This window comes from Strongylocentrotus purpuratus, unplaced genomic scaffold (assembly GCF_000002235.5).
Source record: "Strongylocentrotus purpuratus isolate Spur 01 unplaced genomic scaffold, Spur_5.0 spur5_scaffold_2, whole genome shotgun sequence".
NCBI lineage: Eukaryota > Metazoa > Echinodermata > Echinoidea > Camarodonta > Strongylocentrotidae > Strongylocentrotus > Strongylocentrotus purpuratus.
Window position 1 is genome coordinate 22198432 of NW_022145605.1, and position 25653 is coordinate 22224084.

The 25653-nt window shown below is 36.2% G+C and overlaps 2 protein-coding genes across 3 annotated transcripts in view; both read left to right on the plus strand.

Annotated features, from left to right (window-relative positions):
* The window catches only part of LOC574676 (glutathione S-transferase theta-1), a 29303-nt gene extending 7339 nt beyond the window's left edge, over positions 1-21964 (plus strand). For both annotated transcript variants that reach the window (XM_775044.5, XM_030991985.1), the window contains exons 2-5: positions 17362-17449; positions 18024-18180; positions 19317-19490; positions 21015-21964. In XM_775044.5, the coding sequence (XP_780137.3) occupies positions 17362-17449; positions 18024-18180; positions 19317-19490; positions 21015-21164 (569 nt within the window). In that variant the 3' untranslated portion in view covers positions 21165-21964. The remainder of the gene's footprint in view (positions 1-17361; positions 17450-18023; positions 18181-19316; positions 19491-21014) is intronic.
* Positions 21965-24818: 2854 nt separating this feature from the next.
* LOC574614 (glutathione S-transferase theta-1) overlaps positions 24819-25653 on the plus strand; it is an 8137-nt gene continuing 7302 nt past the window's right edge. Inside the window, exon 1 of the mRNA XM_774964.4 lies at positions 24819-25653. This exon is cut by the window's right edge and continues 138 nt beyond it. The gene's annotated coding sequence lies outside the window, so the exon portion shown is untranslated.

A 25653-nucleotide genomic window follows, 5' to 3' on the forward strand; every position in this document is an offset into this window, starting at 1 on the left:
GATTTCTGGTCATTTTTAACTATTTTAATTGAAGCCTTTTTACTTGATCTAATACTTTCATGAGGATGACAAAGTCCGCAATAAACTTGACAAACATTATCATCCATACTATATGTCGGAGTTTATAACAATAATTACTCATGAACCTCACACTACAAGGACAACATTCATCCAGATTCTGAGATTGCTCATTCTCACGAAGCTTGGTGTACGCGAAGATATCGGGAAAGAAAGCGGTCTGTAATACCAGACACGCAAGTGGGGTATTTCGGTCCCCGTTCACCGAAAAGTGAGATTCTCCATTTGAAAGTCGGGTAAGGTCTACAAATATAGCCTCTGTTAAAGGCGTTACTCCGCCACCAAATTTATTCGCATAGACGAAATAAACTCGAACGCGTTTAGAAAAATGGTGTAGGCCTAGGCCATAAGGAAAGGCCGGGAAAACATACATTTTGTTGGTTTGACCGTTAAATATTTTTGAGGTATTAAAGCAAGAATAGAATGTTGTAAATATTGTTTTCGTTACATTTATTCAGTGCGTAATCTGAAGGTCTACTCAACTTTCTTTGCCTATTTCTTGCCCCCCCCCCCCCCAAACGGCAGATCAAGGATTTGAAAATAGGGAGTGGCCGGGGCTCAGACGTCAAATTTGAAATAGGGGAGGGGTGGTTGTTTAGGCAGACGGCATATTTCTTGGAATTCGTTATAAAGACGGTATTTAAAAAAATGATGATTCTGGCAAGATAAGAATTGAATTTCATCAAACTTTTATTTGATTTAATATGATCTGTACACGTACATAGGATACAATATTTATTTCCCCACAACACATCAAGCCGTGATGATTGAATGTCCATTGCATGTAACACGAAAGAAACAGAAACTCTCAAATCTACAATCCTTTAGAAAGATAATAATTAGCTGAGTGATTAGGGCATTACAAGACATCGAAGGACTTAATCTATTTTACAATAGTTGATGCAACCATAATGGAACATTATGCTTCTCGATACTGAGGATATGAAATTTCAGCACAAGAGTATTTGGTTTCAAAATTTTATAGCAGTTCATTAAAGAAACATTTCGATGCTCACTTGTATAATAAATCTCTATGACAAGCTCATTTTTATCACGACAGTTAAACCTTTTCACTTTTTGATACTTAAGATTGTTGAAGAATTGCCTAATTGACTGCTCGAATGATTTTTTACCATTCTCCGAAACCTCTTGGTTTTTTGCTCATGATTATAGCGCATTATTCTTTTTGTCACTGTATGTATTAATAAGCAAATACATATCTGCACAACGAACGTCTTTATGATTATGATGTCCTCGTTTCGTTGTATGTTATAAATTCAATATCATGACGAGAAGTGCGTCAAAAATATCTTAACATCGAAATGATTTCTGGTCATTTTTAACTATTTTAATTGAAGCCTTTTTACTTGATCTAATACTTTCATGAGGATGACAAAGTCCGCAATAAACTTGACAAACATTATCATCCATACTATATGTCGGAGTTTATAACAATAATTACTCATGAACCTCACACTACAAGGACAACATTCATCCAGATTCTGAGATTGCTCATTCTCACGAAGCTTGGTGTACGCGAAGATATCGGGAAAGAAAGCGGTCTGTAATACCAGACACGCAAGTGGGGTATTTCGGTCCCCGTTCACCGAAAAGTGAGATTCTCCATTTGAAAGTCGGGTAAGGTCTACAAATATAGCCTCTGTTAAAGGCGTTACTCCGCCACCAAATTTATTCGCATAGACGAAATAAACTCGAACGCGTTTAGAAAAATGGTGTAGGCCTAGGCCATAAGGAAAGGCCGGGAAAACATACATTTTGTTGGTTTGACCGTTAAATATTTTTGAGGTATTAAAGCAAGAATAGAATGTTGTAAATATTGTTTTCGTTACATTTATTCAGTGCGTAATCTGAAGGTCTACTCAACTTTCTTTGCCTATTTCTTGCCCCCCCCCCCCAAACGGCAGATCAAGGATTTGAAAATAGGGAGTGGCCGGGGCTCAGACGTCAAATTTGAAATAGGGGAGGGGTGGTTGTTTAGGCAGACGGCATATTTCTTGGAATTCGTTATAAAGACGGTATTTAAAAAAATGATGATTCTGGCAAGATAAGAATTGAATTTCATCAAACTTTTATTTGATTTAATATGATCTGTACACGTACATAGGATACAATATTTATTTCCCCACAACACATCAAGCCGTGATGATTGAATGTCCATTGCATGTAACACGAAAGAAACAGAAACTCTCAAATCTACAATCCTTTAGAAAGATAATAATTAGCTGAGTGATTAGGGCATTACAAGACATCGAAGGACTTAATCTATTTTACAATAGTTGATGCAACCATAATGGAACATTATGCTTCTCGATACTGAGGATATGAAATTTCAGCACAAGAGTATTTGGTTTCAAAATTTTATAGCAGTTCATTAAAGAAACATTTCGATGCTCACTTGTATAATAAATCTCTATGACAAGCTCATTTTTATCACGACAGTTAAACCTTTTCACTTTTTGATACTTAAGATTGTTGAAGAATTGCCTAATTGACTGCTCGAATGATTTTTTACCATTCTCCGAAACCTCTTGGTTTTTTGCTCATGATTATAGCGCATTATTCTTTTTGTCACTGTATGTATTAATAAGCAAATACATATCTGCACAACGAACGTCTTTATGATTATGATGTCCTCGTTTCGTTGTATGTTATAAATTCAATATCATGACGAGAAGTGCGTCAAAAATATCTTAACATCGAAATGATTTCTGGTCATTTTTAACTATTTTAATTGAAGCCTTTTTACTTGATCTAATACTTTCATGAGGATGACAAAGTCCGCAATAAACTTGACAAACATTATCATCCATACTATATGTCGGAGTTTATAACAATAATTACTCATGAACCTCACACTACAAGGACAACATTCATCCAGATTCTGAGATTGCTCATTCTCACGAAGCTTGGTGTACGCGAAGATATCGGGAAAGAAAGCGGTCTGTAATACCAGACACGCAAGTGGGGTATTTCGGTCCCCGTTCACCGAAAAGTGAGATTCTCCATTTGAAAGTCGGGTAAGGTCTACAAATATAGCCTCTGTTAAAGGCGTTACTCCGCCACCAAATTTATTCGCATAGACGAAATAAACTCGAACGCGTTTAGAAAAATGGTGTAGGCCTAGGCCATAAGGAAAGGCCGGGAAAACATACATTTTGTTGGTTTGACCGTTAAATATTTTTGAGGTATTAAAGCAAGAATAGAATGTTGTAAATATTGTTTTCGTTACATTTATTCAGTGCGTAATCTGAAGGTCTACTCAACTTTCTTTGCCTATTTCTTGCCCCCCCCCCCCCAAACGGCAGATCAAGGATTTGAAAATAGGGAGTGGCCGGGGCTCAGACGTCAAATTTGAAATAGGGGAGGGGTGGTTGTTTAGGCAGACGGCATATTTCTTGGAATTCGTTATAAAGACGGTATTTAAAAAAATGATGATTCTGGCAAGATAAGAATTGAATTTCATCAAACTTTTATTTGATTTAATATGATCTGTACACGTACATAGGATACAATATTTATTTCCCCACAACACATCAAGCCGTGATGATTGAATGTCCATTGCATGTAACACGAAAGAAACAGAAACTCTCAAATCTACAATCCTTTAGAAAGATAATAATTAGCTGAGTGATTAGGGCATTACAAGACATCGAAGGACTTAATCTATTTTACAATAGTTGATGCAACCATAATGGAACATTATGCTTCTCGATACTGAGGATATGAAATTTCAGCACAAGAGTATTTGGTTTCAAAATTTTATAGCAGTTCATTAAAGAAACATTTCGATGCTCACTTGTATAATAAATCTCTATGACAAGCTCATTTTTATCACGACAGTTAAACCTTTTCACTTTTTGATACTTAAGATTGTTGAAGAATTGCCTAATTGACTGCTCGAATGATTTTTTACCATTCTCCGAAACCTCTTGGTTTTTTGCTCATGATTATAGCGCATTATTCTTTTTGTCACTGTATGTATTAATAAGCAAATACATATCTGCACAACGAACGTCTTTATGATTATGATGTCCTCGTTTCGTTGTATGTTATAAATTCAATATCATGACGAGAAGTGCGTCAAAAATATCTTAACATCGAAATGATTTCTGGTCATTTTTAACTATTTTAATTGAAGCCTTTTTACTTGATCTAATACTTTCATGAGGATGACAAAGTCCGCAATAAACTTGACAAACATTATCATCCATACTATATGTCGGAGTTTATAACAATAATTACTCATGAACCTCACACTACAAGGACAACATTCATCCAGATTCTGAGATTGCTCATTCTCACGAAGCTTGGTGTACGCGAAGATATCGGGAAAGAAAGCGGTCTGTAATACCAGACACGCAAGTGGGGTATTTCGGTCCCCGTTCACCGAAAAGTGAGATTCTCCATTTGAAAGTCGGGTAAGGTCTACAAATATAGCCTCTGTTAAAGGCGTTACTCCGCCACCAAATTTATTCGCATAGACGAAATAAACTCGAACGCGTTTAGAAAAATGGTGTAGGCCTAGGCCATAAGGAAAGGCCGGGAAAACATACATTTTGTTGGTTTGACCGTTAAATATTTTTGAGGTATTAAAGCAAGAATAGAATGTTGTAAATATTGTTTTCGTTACATTTATTCAGTGCGTAATCTGAAGGTCTACTCAACTTTCTTTGCCTATTTCTTGCCCCCCCCCCCCCCCCAAACGGCAGATCAAGGATTTGAAAATAGGGAGTGGCCGGGGCTCAGACGTCAAATTTGAAATAGGGGAGGGGTGGTTGTTTAGGCAGACGGCATATTTCTTGGAATTCGTTATAAAGACGGTATTTAAAAAATGATGATTCTGGCAAGATAAGAATTGAATTTCATCAAACTTTTATTTGATTTAATATGATCTGTACACGTACATAGGATACAATATTTATTTCCCCACAACACATCAAGCCGTGATGATTGAATGTCCATTGCATGTAACACGAAAGAAACAGAAACTCTCAAATCTACAATCCTTTAGAAAGATAATAATTAGCTGAGTGATTAGGGCATTACAAGACATCGAAGGACTTAATCTATTTTACAATAGTTGATGCAACCATAATGGAACATTATGCTTCTCGATACTGAGGATATGAAATTTCAGCACAAGAGTATTTGGTTTCAAAATTTTATAGCAGTTCATTAAAGAAACATTTCGATGCTCACTTGTATAATAAATCTCTATGACAAGCTCATTTTTATCACGACAGTTAAACCTTTTCACTTTTTGATACTTAAGATTGTTGAAGAATTGCCTAATTGACTGCTCGAATGATTTTTTACCATTCTCCGAAACCTCTTGGTTTTTTGCTCATGATTATAGCGCATTATTCTTTTTGTCACTGTATGTATTAATAAGCAAATACATATCTGCACAACGAACGTCTTTATGATTATGATGTCCTCGTTTCGTTGTATGTTATAAATTCAATATCATGACGAGAAGTGCGTCAAAAATATCTTAACATCGAAATGATTTCTGGTCATTTTTAACTATTTTAATTGAAGCCTTTTTACTTGATCTAATACTTTCATGAGGATGACAAAGTCCGCAATAAACTTGACAAACATTATCATCCATACTATATGTCGGAGTTTATAACAATAATTACTCATGAACCTCACACTACAAGGACAACATTCATCCAGATTCTGAGATTGCTCATTCTCACGAAGCTTGGTGTACGCGAAGATATCGGGAAAGAAAGCGGTCTGTAATACCAGACACGCAAGTGGGGTATTTCGGTCCCCGTTCACCGAAAAGTGAGATTCTCCATTTGAAAGTCGGGTAAGGTCTACAAATATAGCCTCTGTTAAAGGCGTTACTCCGCCACCAAATTTATTCGCATAGACGAAATAAACTCGAACGCGTTTAGAAAAATGGTGTAGGCCTAGGCCATAAGGAAAGGCCGGGAAAACATACATTTTGTTGGTTTGACCGTTAAATATTTTTGAGGTATTAAAGCAAGAATAGAATGTTGTAAATATTGTTTTCGTTACATTTATTCAGTGCGTAATCTGAAGGTCTACTCAACTTTCTTTGCCTATTTCTTGCCCCCCCCCCAAACGGCAGATCAAGGATTTGAAAATAGGGAGTGGCCGGGGCTCAGACGTCAAATTTGAAATAGGGGAGGGGTGGTTGTTTAGGCAGACGGCATATTTCTTGGAATTCGTTATAAAGACGGTATTTAAAAAAATGATGATTCTGGCAAGATAAGAATTGAATTTCATCAAACTTTTATTTGATTTAATATGATCTGTACACGTATAGGATACAATATTTATTTCCCCACAACACATCAAGCCGTGATGATTGAATGTCCATTGCATGTAACACGAAAGAAACAGAAACTCTCAAATCTACAATCCTTTAGAAAGATAATAATTAGCTGAGTGATTAGGGCATTACAAGACATCGAAGGACTTAATCTATTTTACAATAGTTGATGCAACCATAATGGAACATTATGCTTCTCGATACTGAGGATATGAAATTTCAGCACAAGAGTATTTGGTTTCAAAATTTTATAGCAGTTCATTAAAGAAACATTTCGATGCTCACTTGTATAATAAATCTCTATGACAAGCTCATTTTTATCACGACAGTTAAACCTTTTCACTTTTTGATACTTAAGATTGTTGAAGAATTGCCTAATTGACTGCTCGAATGATTTTTTACCATTCTCCGAAACCTCTTGGTTTTTTGCTCATGATTATAGCGCATTATTCTTTTTGTCACTGTATGTATTAATAAGCAAATACATATCTGCACAACGAACGTCTTTATGATTATGATGTCCTCGTTTCGTTGTATGTTATAAATTCAATATCATGACGAGAAGTGCGTCAAAAATATCTTAACATCGAAATGATTTCTGGTCATTTTTAACTATTTTAATTGAAGCCTTTTTACTTGATCTAATACTTTCATGAGGATGACAAAGTCCGCAATAAACTTGACAAACATTATCATCCATACTATATGTCGGAGTTTATAACAATAATTACTCATGAACCTCACACTACAAGGACAACATTCATCCAGATTCTGAGATTGCTCATTCTCACGAAGCTTGGTGTACGCGAAGATATCGGGAAAGAAAGCGGTCTGTAATACCAGACACGCAAGTGGGGTATTTCGGTCCCCGTTCACCGAAAAGTGAGATTCTCCATTTGAAAGTCGGGTAAGGTCTACAAATATAGCCTCTGTTAAAGGCGTTACTCCGCCACCAAATTTATTCGCATAGACGAAATAAACTCGAACGCGTTTAGAAAAATGGTGTAGGCCTAGGCCATAAGGAAAGGCCGGGAAAACATACATTTTGTTGGTTTGACCGTTAAATATTTTTGAGGTATTAAAGCAAGAATAGAATGTTGTAAATATTGTTTTCGTTACATTTATTCAGTGCGTAATCTGAAGGTCTACTCAACTTTCTTTGCCTATTTCTTGCCCCCCCCCCCCAAACGGCAGATCAAGGATTTGAAAATAGGGAGTGGCCGGGGCTCAGACGTCAAATTTGAAATAGGGGAGGGGTGGTTGTTTAGGCAGACGGCATATTTCTTGGAATTCGTTATAAAGACGGTATTTAAAAAAATGATGATTCTGGCAAGATAAGAATTGAATTTCATCAAACTTTTATTTGATTTAATATGATCTGTACACGTACATAGGATACAATATTTATTTCCCCACAACACATCAAGCCGTGATGATTGAATGTCCATTGCATGTAACACGAAAGAAACAGAAACTCTCAAATCTACAATCCTTTAGAAAGATAATAATTAGCTGAGTGATTAGGGCATTACAAGACATCGAAGGACTTAATCTATTTTACAATAGTTGATGCAACCATAATGGAACATTATGCTTCTCGATACTGAGGATATGAAATTTCAGCACAAGAGTATTTGGTTTCAAAATTTTATAGCAGTTCATTAAAGAAACATTTCGATGCTCACTTGTATAATAAATCTCTATGACAAGCTCATTTTTATCACGACAGTTAAACCTTTTCACTTTTTGATACTTAAGATTGTTGAAGAATTGCCTAATTGACTGCTCGAATGATTTTTTACCATTCTCCGAAACCTCTTGGTTTTTTGCTCATGATTATAGCGCATTATTCTTTTTGTCACTGTATGTATTAATAAGCAAATACATATCTGCACAACGAACGTCTTTATGATTATGATGTCCTCGTTTCGTTGTATGTTATAAATTCAATATCATGACGAGAAGTGCGTCAAAAATATCTTAACATCGAAATGATTTCTGGTCATTTTTAACTATTTTAATTGAAGCCTTTTTACTTGATCTAATACTTTCATGAGGATGACAAAGTCCGCAATAAACTTGACAAACATTATCATCCATACTATATGTCGGAGTTTATAACAATAATTACTCATGAACCTCACACTACAAGGACAACATTCATCCAGATTCTGAGATTGCTCATTCTCACGAAGCTTGGTGTACGCGAAGATATCGGGAAAGAAAGCGGTCTGTAATACCAGACACGCAAGTGGGGTATTTCGGTCCCCGTTCACCGAAAAGTGAGATTCTCCATTTGAAAGTCGGGTAAGGTCTACAAATATAGCCTCTGTTAAAGGCGTTACTCCGCCACCAAATTTATTCGCATAGACGAAATAAACTCGAACGCGTTTAGAAAAATGGTGTAGGCCTAGGCCATAAGGAAAGGCCGGGAAAACATACATTTTGTTGGTTTGACCGTTAAATATTTTTGAGGTATTAAAGCAAGAATAGAATGTTGTAAATATTGTTTTCGTTACATTTATTCAGTGCGTAATCTGAAGGTCTACTCAACTTTCTTTGCCTATTTCTTGCCCCCCCCCCAAACGGCAGATCAAGGATTTGAAAATAGGGAGTGGCCGGGGCTCAGACGTCAAATTTGAAATAGGGGAGGGGTGGTTGTTTAGGCAGACGGCATATTTCTTGGAATTCGTTATAAAGACGGTATTTAAAAAAATGATGATTCTGGCAAGATAAGAATTGAATTTCATCAAACTTTTATTTGATTTAATATGATCTGTACACGTATAGGATACAATATTTATTTCCCCACAACACATCAAGCCGTGATGATTGAATGTCCATTGCATGTAACACGAAAGAAACAGAAACTCTCAAATCTACAATCCTTTAGAAAGATAATAATTAGCTGAGTGATTAGGGCATTACAAGACATCGAAGGACTTAATCTATTTTACAATAGTTGATGCAACCATAATGGAACATTATGCTTCTCGATACTGAGGATATGAAATTTCAGCACAAGAGTATTTGGTTTCAAAATTTTATAGCAGTTCATTAAAGAAACATTTCGATGCTCACTTGTATAATAAATCTCTATGACAAGCTCATTTTTATCACGACAGTTAAACCTTTTCACTTTTTGATACTTAAGATTGTTGAAGAATTGCCTAATTGACTGCTCGAATGATTTTTTACCATTCTCCGAAACCTCTTGGTTTTTTGCTCATGATTATAGCGCATTATTCTTTTTGTCACTGTATGTATTAATAAGCAAATACATATCTGCACAACGAACGTCTTTATGATTATGATGTCCTCGTTTCGTTGTATGTTATAAATTCAATATCATGACGAGAAGTGCGTCAAAAATATCTTAACATCGAAATGATTTCTGGTCATTTTTAACTATTTTAATTGAAGCCTTTTTACTTGATCTAATACTTTCATGAGGATGACAAAGTCCGCAATAAACTTGACAAACATTATCATCCATACTATATGTCGGAGTTTATAACAATAATTACTCATGAACCTCACACTACAAGGACAACATTCATCCAGATTCTGAGATTGCTCATTCTCACGAAGCTTGGTGTACGCGAAGATATCGGGAAAGAAAGCGGTCTGTAATACCAGACACGCAAGTGGGGTATTTCGGTCCCCGTTCACCGAAAAGTGAGATTCTCCATTTGAAAGTCGGGTAAGGTCTACAATATAGCCTCTGTTAAAGGCGTTACTCCGCCACCAAATTTATTCGCATAGACGAAATAAACTCGAACGCGTTTAGAAAAATGGTGTAGGCCTAGGCCATAAGGAAAGGCCGGGAAAACATACATTTTGTTGGTTTGACCGTTAAATATTTTTGAGGTATTAAAGCAAGAATAGAATGTTGTAAATATTGTTTTCGTTACATTTATTCAGTGCGTAATCTGAAGGTCTACTCAACTTTCTTTGCCTATTTCTTGCCCCCCCCCCCCCCCAAACGGCAGATCAAGGATTTGAAAATAGGGAGTGGCCGGGGCTCAGACGTCAAATTTGAAATAGGGGAGGGGTGGTTGTTTAGGCAGACGGCATATTTCTTGGAATTCGTTATAAAGACGGTATTTAAAAAAATGATGATTCTGGCAAGATAAGAATTGAATTTCATCAAACTTTTATTTGATTTAATATGATCTGTACACGTACATAGGATACAATATTTATTTCCCCACAACACATCAAGCCGTGATGATTGAATGTCCATTGCATGTAACACGAAAGAAACAGAAACTCTCAAATCTACAATCCTTTAGAAAGATAATAATTAGCTGAGTGATTAGGGCATTACAAGACATCGAAGGACTTAATCTATTTTACAATAGTTGATGCAACCATAATGGAACATTATGCTTCTCGATACTGAGGATATGAAATTTCAGCACAAGAGTATTTGGTTTCAAAATTTTATAGCAGTTCATTAAAGAAACATTTCGATGCTCACTTGTATAATAAATCTCTATGACAAGCTCATTTTTATCACGACAGTTAAACCTTTTCACTTTTTGATACTTAAGATTGTTGAAGAATTGCCTAATTGACTGCTCGAATGATTTTTTACCATTCTCCGAAACCTCTTGGTTTTTTGCTCATGATTATAGCGCATTATTCTTTTTGTCACTGTATGTATTAATAAGCAAATACATATCTGCACAACGAACGTCTTTATGATTATGATGTCCTCGTTTCGTTGTATGTTATAAATTCAATATCATGACGAGAAGTGCGTCAAAAATATCTTAACATCGAAATGATTTCTGGTCATTTTTAACTATTTTAATTGAAGCCTTTTTACTTGATCTAATACTTTCATGAGGATGACAAAGTCCGCAATAAACTTGACAAACATTATCATCCATACTATATGTCGGAGTTTATAACAATAATTACTCATGAACCTCACACTACAAGGACAACATTCATCCAGATTCTGAGATTGCTCATTCTCACGAAGCTTGGTGTACGCGAAGATATCGGGAAAGAAAGCGGTCTGTAATACCAGACACGCAAGTGGGGTATTTCGGTCCCCGTTCACCGAAAAGTGAGATTCTCCATTTGAAAGTCGGGTAAGGTCTACAAATATAGCCTCTGTTAAAGGCGTTACTCCGCCACCAAATTTATTCGCATAGACGAAATAAACTCGAACGCGTTTAGAAAAATGGTGTAGGCCTAGGCCATAAGGAAAGGCCGGGAAAACATACATTTTGTTGGTTTGACCGTTAAATATTTTTGAGGTATTAAAGCAAGAATAGAATGTTGTAAATATTGTTTTCGTTACATTTATTCAGTGCGTAATCTGAAGGTCTACTCAACTTTCTTTGCCTATTTCTTGCCCCCCCCCCCAAACGGCAGATCAAGGATTTGAAAATAGGGAGTGGCCGGGGCTCAGACGTCAAATTTGAAATAGGGGAGGGGTGGTTGTTTAGGCAGACGGCATATTTCTTGGAATTCGTTATAAAGACGGTATTTAAAAAAATGATGATTCTGGCAAGATAAGAATTGAATTTCATCAAACTTTTATTTGATTTAATATGATCTGTACACGTACATAGGATACAATATTTATTTCCCCACAACACATCAAGCCGTGATGATTGAATGTCCATTGCATGTAACACGAAAGAAACAGAAACTCTCAAATCTACAATCCTTTAGAAAGATAATAATTAGCTGAGTGATTAGGGCATTACAAGACATCGAAGGACTTAATCTATTTTACAATAGTTGATGCAACCATAATGGAACATTATGCTTCTCGATACTGAGGATATGAAATTTCAGCACAAGAGTATTTGGTTTCAAAATTTTATAGCAGTTCATTAAAGAAACATTTCGATGCTCACTTGTATAATAAATCTCTATGACAAGCTCATTTTTATCACGACAGTTAAACCTTTTCACTTTTTGATACTTAAGATTGTTGAAGAATTGCCTAATTGACTGCTCGAATGATTTTTTACCATTCTCCGAAACCTCTTGGTTTTTTGCTCATGATTATAGCGCATTATTCTTTTTGTCACTGTATGTATTAATAAGCAAATACATATCTGCACAACGAACGTCTTTATGATTATGATGTCCTCGTTTCGTTGTATGTTATAAATTCAATATCATGACGAGAAGTGCGTCAAAAATATCTTAACATCGAAATGATTTCTGGTCATTTTTAACTATTTTAATTGAAGCCTTTTTACTTGATCTAATACTTTCATGAGGATGACAAAGTCCGCAATAAACTTGACAAACATTATCATCCATACTATATGTCGGAGTTTATAACAATAATTACTCATGAACCTCACACTACAAGGACAACATTCATCCAGATTCTGAGATTGCTCATTCTCACGAAGCTTGGTGTACGCGAAGATATCGGGAAAGAAAGCGGTCTGTAATACCAGACACGCAAGTGGGGTATTTCGGTCCCCGTTCACCGAAAAGTGAGATTCTCCATTTGAAAGTCGGGTAAGGTCTACAAATATAGCCTCTGTTAAAGGCGTTACTCCGCCACCAAATTTATTCGCATAGACGAAATAAACTCGAACGCGTTTAGAAAAATGGTGTAGGCCTAGGCCATAAGGAAAGGCCGGGAAAACATACATTTTGTTGGTTTGACCGTTAAATATTTTTGAGGTATTAAAGCAAGAATAGAATGTTGTAAATATTGTTTTCGTTACATTTATTCAGTGCGTAATCTGAAGGTCTACTCAACTTTCTTTGCCTATTTCTTGCCCCCCCCCCCCCAAACGGCAGATCAAGGATTTGAAAATAGGGAGTGGCCGGGGCTCAGACGTCAAATTTGAAATAGGGGAGGGGTGGTTGTTTAGGCAGACGGCATATTTCTTGGAATTCGTTATAAAGACGGTATTTAAAAAAATGATGATTCTGGCAAGATAAGAATTGAATTTCATCAAACTTTTATTTGATTTAATATGATCTGTACACGTATAGGATACAATATTTATTTCCCCACAACACATCAAGCCGTGATGATTGAATGTCCATTGCATGTAACACGAAAGAAACAGAAACTCTCAAATCTACAATCCTTTAGAAAGATAATAATTAGCTGAGTGATTAGGGCATTACAAGACATCGAAGGACTTAATCTATTTTACAATAGTTGATGCAACCATAATGGAACATTATGCTTCTCGATACTGAGGATATGAAATTTCAGCACAAGAGTATTTGGTTTCAAAATTTTATAGCAGTTCATTAAAGAAACATTTCGATGCTCACTTGTATAATAAATCTCTATGACAAGCTCATTTTTATCACGACAGTTAAACCTTTTCACTTTTTGATACTTAAGATTGTTGAAGAATTGCCTAATTGACTGCTCGAATGATTTTTTACCATTCTCCGAAACCTCTTGGTTTTTTGCTCATGATTATAGCGCATTATTCTTTTTGTCACTGTATGTATTAATAAGCAAATACATATCTGCACAACGAACGTCTTTATGATTATGATGTCCTCGTTTCGTTGTATGTTATAAATTCAATATCATGACGAGAAGTGCGTCAAAAATATCTTAACATCGAAATGATTTCTGGTCATTTTTAACTATTTTAATTGAAGCCTTTTTACTTGATCTAATACTTTCATGAGGATGACAAAGTCCGCAATAAACTTGACAAACATTATCATCCATACTATATGTCGGAGTTTATAACAATAATTACTCATGAACCTCACACTACAAGGACAACATTCATCCAGATTCTGAGATTGCTCATTCTCACGAAGCTTGGTGTACGCGAAGATATCGGGAAAGAAAGCGGTCTGTAATACCAGACACGCAAGTGGGGTATTTCGGTCCCCGTTCACCGAAAAGTGAGATTCTCCATTTGAAAGTCGGGTAAGGTCGACAAATATAGCCTATGTTAAAGGCGTTACTCCACCACCCAATTCGGAAAAAACTTGCCACATGCAGTATCGTGAATGCGCCCGGCAGTGTATTTTCTTTTAGTGTTCTTAAAAATTCGCCGTGTCGTTTGATCAAAGAGGTACTGGGCAAGCTTGCCTATTAAAGATTTGGTTCAATACATAAGACATCTAACCTTTATGTTTTAAGGTAATGATTATATTTATGCAGAAAAACTAAAATACTTGTGACAGTGAGATTATTTCAAGTCGCCCTTATTATGCAGCAACATGACCAATCAAAGTTTGGTCCAGTTAACGCATGTTGGTTGGTGGTTTTTTAAAAGTTTATTTGTCCAATTAACTTCTTTATCTTCTCAATGTTTCCTTTCCATGTTTCCTTTCCATCTTTCCTCATGTTTTTCACTATTATCACCTTTGTTCTATATACCTTTCGGCTGATATTATTCTTTATTTTTCTCCTTCTTTCAACATCTCTTTTCTAATTTTCATTATATATTTCTTTATTTTCTCCTAATGTTATCTTCTTTAGCCATCTTTCCTTATGCCCTTCTTTATTTTCTCCGTCTTTCTAATTTTCATCTTCCCTTATGTATTCCTCTATTTTCACCTTGTTTTATTCTCTCTATCTTTTCTCATGTATTTCTTTATTTCTAACCTTCATTATGTTCTGTTTCCATCTTTCCCTGTGTATTTCTTTTTAAACCTTCTTTTATCTTCCTTTTCCATCTTTCCTTATGTTATTCTTTATTTTCTCCTAATTTTATCTTTTTCATCTTTCCTCCTCTATTCTCACCTTGTTTTATTCTCTCTATGTATTTTTTTTTTCTAACCTTCTTTATCTTCTGTTTCCATCTTTCCTTATGTATTTCTTTTTAAACTTTTTATCTTCTTTTTCCATCTTTCCTTATGCTATTCTTTATTTTCTCTTCCTTCTTTCCCTCCATTTCCATCTTTCCTTATTATCACCCGTCTTTCCCTATTTTATCCTCCCTTTATATTTTCCTTCTGCATTTTTCCATTGCCAAGCACATCAATGTTCTCTTCTATACGTAAAAGAAAGTAGCTAGTACTTGCTATAAAAAAAACAATATGAAGTGAGACTTAAGACACACTGAATCCAGGCCTATTATAAATATAGGTGTAGGGTCTGCGATGAGAAGACTATGAATCTGGACTGGATATCAGATACCAGCTGGTAATCCCTTTATCAGTAACTAGGCTATGATTGACCGCTGTCTCTCTCCCCATGGACCCTACTGGTAATCCCTTTATCAGTGGTCAGTGCTCCTATCAGATTATGGTAGCACCAGGAAAAGTGGTGAACTGGTGAGCAGAGCTCAAATGAGATGTTTTCCTAATGAAGTAGTTGAATTTAGAGTTGAATTTTGAATTCGAATGTCTGTATTAGATTTATGGAGTCAAGAGAAGCCAGTGGCCTCCCAAGCTAGTGGAACTGGGGCAGTCTCTTCCCAAACGCCATCCAAGCAGGGAAACTTTTAATAGGTGAAAAGGGGGAATTTATGAGAAGGGAAAGGAGCTCTTTTGTTTTAATGGGGTACTTTTCATACGGAAAAGGGGGGCACTTATTAGATTGGAAAAAGGGGCACACGTGAAAATAAAAGGTGTGCTTATGGTAAATAAAGTGGGTAGTTATTAGAAGGGGAAGAGGCACTTCCTACAAAGAAAAAGAAGCACTTGTCAAAGAAAAAGGGGCACCTCTCAAATTTGAATAGGGTAATTATCAGAGGTGAAGGGGGCACTTGTCAAAAGTGATATGGGCACTTTTTAAGTTCAAATGGGCCCTTTTGCTCTGTAAAAATGGCACTTCTTACGACGTTATAGGGGCACTTTTCATACGTTAGAAAGGGCACTTTTGGGGTACTTGACAAAGCCTCTGGCTATGAGGCTGGCTTTTTATATTCATTTATTCATTCATTCAAAATGGTTTATTCCAAATGAAACTTTCATCGTGGCGTTTAGCCAAATCACAAAAGTTTACAAAATTAAAAACACAAAATACATTGCATAACATGATATATTGAATCTAAAAAAAAAACAGTATATATAGAAATATAGCTTGTTGCAACGTATGTCCACGTTACCATAACACATGGGAAACGCTTGAGCTACTAAAATTCGGCTGTCTTTGCCGACACCGTGGTCCCATCTGGATGTTATCGTACTATAATAAGATGGCTACATGATGGCATTGCGAGGGTTTTATTTGACGGCAATATTGGATGTTCGTATTTTCTAAAAGATCCTGGTTTCACGTGCGGTACTCGTCGGATTCGGTATCAGCATCCTCAAATTGACGCGAAAATCCTTCATATATCCTGACAAATGGTCATAGAATAAATGTTTTCATAAATTGGCGGCCATCTTGGTGGCCATTTTGAATTTACGCACTCTCTCAAGGTTCCGCCTCTAGCACTCATCGGATTTGGAATCAGCACCATCGAATTGACAAGAATCAATCAAAACATATTGTATAAACATACAAATTGGGCTCGGGCCTTTTACTATAGGGTCTAGCCTGGACTTAAGCGGTTCATATTTGACGTCATCAAATTTATATTTAGAGGATAAAGTCCATGTTATCGGCAAAAAAAAGAGACGTTGCTCTTTATTGAGAGACAGTTTTCCTTTTTAGGAGAGTGATTGCCAATTTACAATTTACTACTACTACTACCACTAACAATACTACTACTACTACTACTACTACTACTACTACTACTACTACTATTACTACTACTACTACAGCAACAACTACTACTACTCCAGCTACTATTACTACTACTACTTCTTCTACTTCTACTAATTATCTTGCTACCACCACCATCACTCCTTCTACTTCTACTACTACTTCTATACCAGAACTGCTAGTTGTACTATAACAACAACTATAACTACTAATACTACTATTACTACTACTACTTCTTCTACTACTACTTCTACTACTACTTCTACTACTACTACTACTACTACTACATGAATTGTTATTTTTGCTCTGTTCTCAGGTGATCACAAGAAACCAGATTATGGAAAAGTGACTCCTCTGCGGACAATACCTGCTATTCAAGATGGGGATTTCAGTATGGCGGAAACGTAAACTGCTTTATTACTCTTTCTTGATTTCTTAAAATCAGTAAAAACCTGTCAGGCATTATTTTTCATAATTAATCATCTGGGATAAGTGAGTACAAATATGGTAATAACTAAGAAATTACCAATGTTTTCAATGGCATACATACTAGGAGAAAAAACGTATCACAATTGGATATTCGTTCGGATCTGATTCATCGTCATCTCAAAAGGAACTTGTGGCTGAAACTTTTAACAAATCTAAATTACATTCGGTGGGATAAAAATTAAGAATCAATAGTTTACATTAGAGTATAAAGAGGAACCAAAAGAAATGCGAGAAATATGGGGGTAGAGTTTTTTTTATTACCTCTTTTAACTTAAAATACGTGATAATATATTCGAATCGATCCGTCCATTTCATTTTTAACTGATCATGCGAGGATATTGATATTTGAAAAGGTTTATTAAAACATATAAACTTTCTCTGTTATTTACATGAGTAGAATAGTATGATACGAACAAACAAACAAATGGAGAACTTTAGGTAGAATTATATTCCAATTAAATTAAAATTTTTATCTTCATGATTAAAAAGTGTGGCGATTATTCGGTATTTGGCAACGAAGTATTCAGACCTAGTCCCAGACCACTGGTACCCAAAGGACCTGAAGAAAAGAGCCAGAGTTGATGAATACATGGCCTTTCATCATACAGGAACCAGAGGAGCGTGCTTTGGGATGTTCACCAGTGAGGTGAGATAGTATAGCATTATGTGATATTATATTCCACATACTAAGAATCTTGCTCTACGATTGGTCAAAAGTAATTCACTGGATGAAAGATAGTTCTCCCATTATTGATGGGACAAGCAAAAAGTTCGTTACACTGTGTAGATAGTAATACAGTGAAAGTGCTTGCACTATCTTCACAGTGCAACGCACTTTCACTGAGGATAGAGGTACTATCTACACAGGGCAACGCACTTTCACTGAAGATTATCCAAAAGCGCACTAAAACAGGGGTAATTAAGAGCGCATTACCAATGAGCGCAATTAAAGCAAACACATGCGCACCGTACCCTCAAGGGGTTGGGTTAAACTTTTAACTTCTTTGGTGTGAATTTGGGCCTGGTGTCTTTCATGTTGATGCCTACATGTCCTTTTCTTTTTGTAGTTAAATTGTTTTAGATATGGAATATAAAGCAAATAATCACCTTTTGGTTTCAGGCGATCGATCAGAACGTATACGCTATCTTTCCTCAGCTTCGCTTCGGAAAGATAGCTACATCCAGATCGCCTCGGAAGTGATAGTTTGTCCCATCACCTTCACAAACGGTAGTTATTTGCTTACTAGCCTGATTTCATGACAAATGCTTCGTTGATATTGCTCCGCAGTAAATACCTTAATTTACACGAGTCGAATTAATTATTCTAATTTAGGGCCCTAAAATACCATACCAACAGCTTGGTCTGGTTTTGGGTGTGACTCCTGAAAGGGATTCGGTCGGCAGTTTTCCTAGTCCAGCTTCTGTAACGTTTCCGTGTCGCGCGCCGAATCATATAAAATAACACACCCTCAACGTTGACAGTAGTCTGTGCCTTATCTCTCATTTGGGGGATCGCGCGATGAGTAGAGACAAAGAAATAGTTCACACACCGCGCTCACGCGCGCTGTGTGTGGGATTGACAACAGTTTTCCATATGTCATAATTCGCCGATACTGGACTCAGTGGAATTACCATAAATAGGTGTACATGTCTTTGCGCACAGCGAATTGGACGTCCCACCAAGAAATATCCCGTGCCACTCTTAAAATCTTCCGGCGAGGGAAATTTGTGATGATGAATGTTTCCTTATGCGATATAACTAAGTCATTTGCGTCCTTCTAGGTCTACGTTCCGTTGTTCTCCGGAGGAAAGCAGCACGCATCAGAAGAAAGGGTGAAGAGAGACGAAGAAAACCTAACCAAACAACTAGACAAGCTGGAGACTGCTTTCTTGCAGGATAATGATTGGTTGGCTGGAGATGATATCTCTGTCGCTGACATGCTCGCCGTCCCTGAGGTAAGTCAAACAGAAGCATTATTATTTGGATTTACCTTGAAGTATAATATAATAATATTAGATCATTAATGAAGAAATTATAACTGAAATTATGTTGTGTCCATGTAATACATCCCCGTATTTGTCTGTCTAGTCAGTCTAATATAGACTAACGCAAATTCACATAGATTCAGACTGATGGACATTGTGTATGTATGTATGTTCAGAATATTAATGTTTGAAATATGTATGTTTGAAATATGATAAAGAAATCAATAAATCAAATCAAATCAAATCAAATCCTGCAAATTAGTATTTGCTTTATATTGAAAGACAAATGTCTTTTCCGTTAATTTCTAGGGCCCTCTCTATGTTTACGATTGAATTTAGGGATTCGACATAAAATGGATGTAAACTGTAAACTCGGGAATAAAATATAATTTTGTTGATATTAAATATCATAAATATTGTACACTGTCGCTCATAAAGTTGGAATATTTTAGCAGTACCCCAATTTATGGAATTATTTTAAAAATAATTTAAAAATAATAGATCTAGATAATAGTATACATTCTCAGATTTTATTGAATAATAATTTGTCAATGTGTGTTTTGCGGGACTGCTAAAGCGTGTGTATGCTACCATGCTTATCAACTAGGGGACTTACGCCCTCAAGTCATAAATGACAGTAATGAGGATTAATGCCCCACAAGAGGGCACTAATATAGCACATCGACATGGTTTTGATCCTGGGGCCTCACAGTTACGAGGCCATTGCTCTGTCACTGAACCGTGACTGTACACAGCGGGGGCTAGGGTAGGGGGCAGTTTCCATAAATATGCGTACAGTCATGGTTCAGTGACAAAGCAATGGCCTCGTAACTGTGAGGCCCCAGGATCAAAACCGTGTCGATGTGCTATATTAGTGCCCTTTTGTGGGGCATTAATCCTCATTACTGTCATTTGTGATTTAAGGGCATAGGTCCCCTAGTTGATAAGCATAGTGGCATACACATGCTTTAGCAGTCACGCAAAACACACATTGGCAAATTGTTATTCAATAAAATCTGAGAATGTATACGATTATCTAAATCTATTATTTTTAAATTATTTTTAAAATAATTCCATAAATTGGGGTAAACAAAAAATATTCCACCTTTATGAGCGACAGCGTATAAGATATGGGCCTGTATTATTCATGCTTTTCGTATTTCAAAATATAACCACACTAAAATTTTCTCGCTATGTATTTGTCAATCTGACAGTTGTCGCTGAACAATTCTCATTGCAAATGATGAAATAATTATATCTTGACGATAATAATAATAAAATAATAATACATAACATTTATTAGGCGCTTAATACTGATGTTTCTAAGCGCACGATGCTAATTATATTTATGTGCTTTTGTTAAAGAGAACTAAGGTTTATTCATTATTAAGGGAATGAACAATGTATCAAAACATTCCTTTCGTGAATAAACTTTTAACGAGCAAAGGCCACATACGGAAACTTGTGTCCCTTTCTTTATCTCACACCGATCAGATGATGCAGAATACCATACATGGACGAGATGTCACAGAGGGGCGACCTAAGCTCAAAGCCTACGTAGATCGTGTGAAGAATCGTCTTAATCCTGCCTTTGATGAAGTCCACGAAGTCGTGTATGCATGGAGGGATAGCTACAACAAATAGATTCTCAATTAAAATCTCACGTTTCCACAAGTTTTTAATATCGAATCATATTCCCAATCCTTTGAGTCAATCGAACAGTTTTTCTTTACGGCTCTTTTTCTTCCTCTCATCTTTGAAATTATTTTCTCTCTTTGTCTTATAAATCTCCATGTAACATTTGATCTTCACAATTACCTCTCAATTCTCCCTCATTCATTTTCCATCCCCATTCCTCCTCATTCCTCCTCCTCCCCCCTCTCTCTTTTTTTTTCTCTCTCTCTCTCCCTCTCTCTTTTGTCTTTGTAATGTGTTATGTTTTACGAATATCAAATCCGATTTTAGTATAAATGTTTGAGCTATGTGCCGACTATCTTTTGTTGACCTTTTCCAGATGTGCGATCCACAGGCCGATGACATATCCACTACACCGCGAGACCTCATAACGACACAAAAGCTGAAGAAAAAATTTACAATGTGAATGTCACATTCCCTTTACATTAGGACGATTGTATCCTCATTCGTTTTGTTATTATTTTTCACGACATAGGAATGCATGGAAATAAAATGTTACATTCCGTCTAATCATTATATTTAACTTAGCCATTTTTAGATTATCTAAATATCCAAATGTGTCTATGAAAGAATGTCTTCAAGTTGGACAGAACATTTGAGAATGAAAGGACTGTTTGGTGGAGGGGAAAATTATACAGATATCCGAAAAATCTCCAAGGGAGATTGCATGTACAATAGCATACAAATCCTTATATATATAGTCATGATAAATACTAAAAATGTAATAAACTATTGAAGTGGCAAATATGGTATTATGTTATCTGTCTATTAAAAATGCTTGTCTTGTTATCATTAACTTATAATGATGGTAATGCAAGTGAGCAGTGGCACGTAGGCTATAAGTTTATGTTGATAAGTATTTTTTTTAATTCAACCAATAAGTGAGAAAGATACATTTGACGATGATGAACGTACAGAGGTCGAAAAGGAGAACAAATAAAGATAGAATAGAAGAGGGAAGTAAACATGAGAATGAAGGGAAACTGTCGGTATGAGAGGATGTCTGCGGTGTGCGGGGTGGATGCGTGGGTGTGGGGCTAAATCGTGGAGAGAGCCTAGCGGAAACATGTTGTAAAGATTTACATGAGCGTGAAAAACAAGATTGAAACTGTTTTAAGATTCGTTAAGAATCGACGACATTTGCTGGAAAATATAGGTATTGTGTAAAACTACTGACAAAAACAGAATGAGGAGAGAATTCATAGCGCAGTATTCACAAGTTGAAAAAACGGGAAAAGGGGGTTAGAGCTGACCTAGCTCTAAATGTTCTCGACGCCTAGATGATGGCAGTGAAAAAGATAGATCAAGGGGCTACATGTCGTTTGTCGCTACATGTTCGCTACTCCTATGGTTAGTCATTCACGATTTAGGGTTCAAAGCCAATCAATGGCAAACACTATCCTTAAACATTAATTGGCACTGCTCATATAATGTTATTATCTAGATTTGACCTTCGTGATATACAAAGAACATAGATAAATAAAACAAAAAAAGCACAAAGGTCATATAGCCAGAACATTAGCAAGCGTTCCAATGATTTCTCCCTTCGAATTTGGACAATTCCAGTTTCTAATTTTAACTTCGCTTAAGCTCTCACAAAGAACGGGTACTTTCTCTCTAAAGTATACACTTTCGAATCAACTTATTTGTAACGTTTTAAAATGATGTCTTTGTCAGGAAAAAAGAATATCGATGTGTATCAACCATAGAATAAAATGCATGCTAAATTTCCACTTAAAATACAATCGCAAGGACATTTAACAAAAAAATGAATGGCAATTTCAAAATCTTAACGTTTATTTCATGGAAATCATGTTGGATAACCCAACATACCCAATACGTCATAGTAACCTTCAAACAATTCAGTTAGTGATGGCCGAGATTATTCAATTTCTCGGGTTGACTTTTCGAAAGTATTTGCGATCGTGTTTCGACCCATTTAAATAAAGGTAGTAAACTATATCTGATATTTCCACTTTTCAGGGATGGGATAATATGAAGATTTAGCTTACATCTTGATTTTTCAAAAAATAAAGCAATTATTTATAAATTTTCCCTTTTTGAATTTCCATGTTTTTTCTCCTTGGTATTGTCATCATTTGATTTTCCGTATATTTCTTTAAAGGGATAGTTGAGTTTTGTTGCGGAGGGCGCTACATAAAAGTAAAATTGTGAGATAATGAAAATCTGAGTGTAAAATATGAAAGAACATACAATTTAAATGACAAAATCATCTTTGTTTGATCAAAATCGGTTCAGAGACGGCTGAAATATCCATAAATATAACGATTTCTAATATTTGTGTACCACCACAAATATTAAATAATTTGAAGAAAAAACGAAATAGCGCCTTTAACGTTGTATTTCAGCCAATGCCGGTGTTGATTTTTATTGTTTGCTTTTTCGTGTTGGATATATTACGTACAACCAGCCGTCCCATGTATTGTTATTTTTAATTAATTTATTTATTTATTAACAGCCACCATATTTTTTTGAAAGTGGAGCTGAATTGGTATGATCGTATTGGCTAAATTTCACACATTTTGGGGTCTAACATTACAGTCATAGCAAATAAGAATAAGAGCAATAACCATGCACTTTGAAGGCATTTGCCGTTTGAAAACAGAACTCAACTATCCCTTGAAACGTTTAAAGTGGCACTATGGGTAAGGAATAAGCGATCTAATGTTTAGTTTAGATTAGTAGTGAGAAGGAATATGCGTGTAAGCACTGTGTACCTGTCTCCCCGACCTTCACCACGCCTACTGTCTATCATTCCAATATTTGCATTTCCCTCTTCCTATTTTGAACGAACATTATCATCCATTTTTGAAGTGGTACAGTGTTAGGTAAACATGAAACATATGCAAGTCATGTTTGATCCGAACTACCTTTTGTGCGTACATAAAATCGCTATTTTTGTTGTTGTACAGCGAAATGTTCTTCAAATGGCCCTTTTGGGTTTTAGTTGAAGCGGTTGATTTGGACACCACTTCTATCTTTACGAATGCGATTGTGGGATGCAGGGGAAGAAAATATCAGGGTTCCAGGGGCGGAGCCCCGGACCTTCTCTAGTTTAAGCAAATCAGAAACTTCAAGATAACCGTCTTGAGCGATAGAAACTGTAGTCTATGCCTTGAAATTTGCCCTGCCCCTATGATGACTTTATATCGTAGGAAATCAGTTCTCTCTCTCTCTCTCTCTCGGACACACACTCTCTCCTAAGGACAATTTTATAGAACAGCGGGTTGTCTTGGATTAGGTCAAGGGTCACCCCCTTCTATCTTTACGAATGGGGTCCAGGGGCTGCCTAGGAGCCCATTTCAGGTTGAAGGTCTAGAGTCCCCGACGCCCTTGAGTTTTTAACAATTTAGATTTTTAAGATGGCCGTCAAGAGCGGAAGAAAGAAATTTTTCCTTGAAATTCACATATCTCCTATCATTTCGTTAGAAATCGTCTCTGTTTCTCTTTTTAAGACATGTTATAGAACTGTTTTCTCCCATGGTTCTATTCTTGCCAGAGATCTTCGTAGGCACATTTCGCACATTTTGCACTAGCGTGTCCGGGGGTCTAAGACCCCCCCCCCCCTCCCCCGAAAAAAATGAAGAAAACAATTTCATGCCAGACATAATAGGCGGAGTCGTTGAAGAAGCTTAATTTTTGAAAAGCTGAGTGGCACATTGGCCTATAGATACCTTATAGTCAATGATTCAGAAAATTGTTGAAGCCCGCCCTCCCCCCTCCCTTTGAATGTTATTACAAATCAGACAGTATTACTCCATAATTATGAAATAATTAACAGATACTTAAATAAATGTTCGTAAAATGGATAGGATTTTACGTCACTGGCGTTCCGGAAGACGGATAAACGATATTTATAACACGTATGTAAATGTAAGAACAATACTAAACAATTAAGGTAAATGAAGTGAGATAGAATTGGCATCCAATATTTCTAAATTTTCTTTAAAAAAATTGATATTGTAATACTCTTTTTTATCTGTGGTAGGAGCATTCCTGAAATTTAAAAGAAATGGGGATTTCCCTCTCAATGCCTCAATATGCCTCTGCCTCTGCCTCATTATTCTCTCGTTTAAAAAAGAAAACATCCCTTTACGACTTAGGAGATTTGAGTTGGTCTAGCGGTACTTTTAATTAGTCAGCTCTCTGTCTTCGCCTACAAACTGGCTCACGCGGATCCCGGTTCAAACAGAGTCACGTCTTTCGGATGTTGACGTCACAGGTTGGTCCCTAGACGTAAACAATGATATCTGATTAATGCACGTCTGTAAAAAAAACCAAAACACACATGCGCGCGCAACTCTTCAATGTGCTCGCTAATCATGTCATTTTTTTGTTGAACTAAAGTCGTCCACCCTATTAATGATTAGTCACTCTTTTCTTGATCTTCAGTGCTGAAGGACACATTATCTCCGGG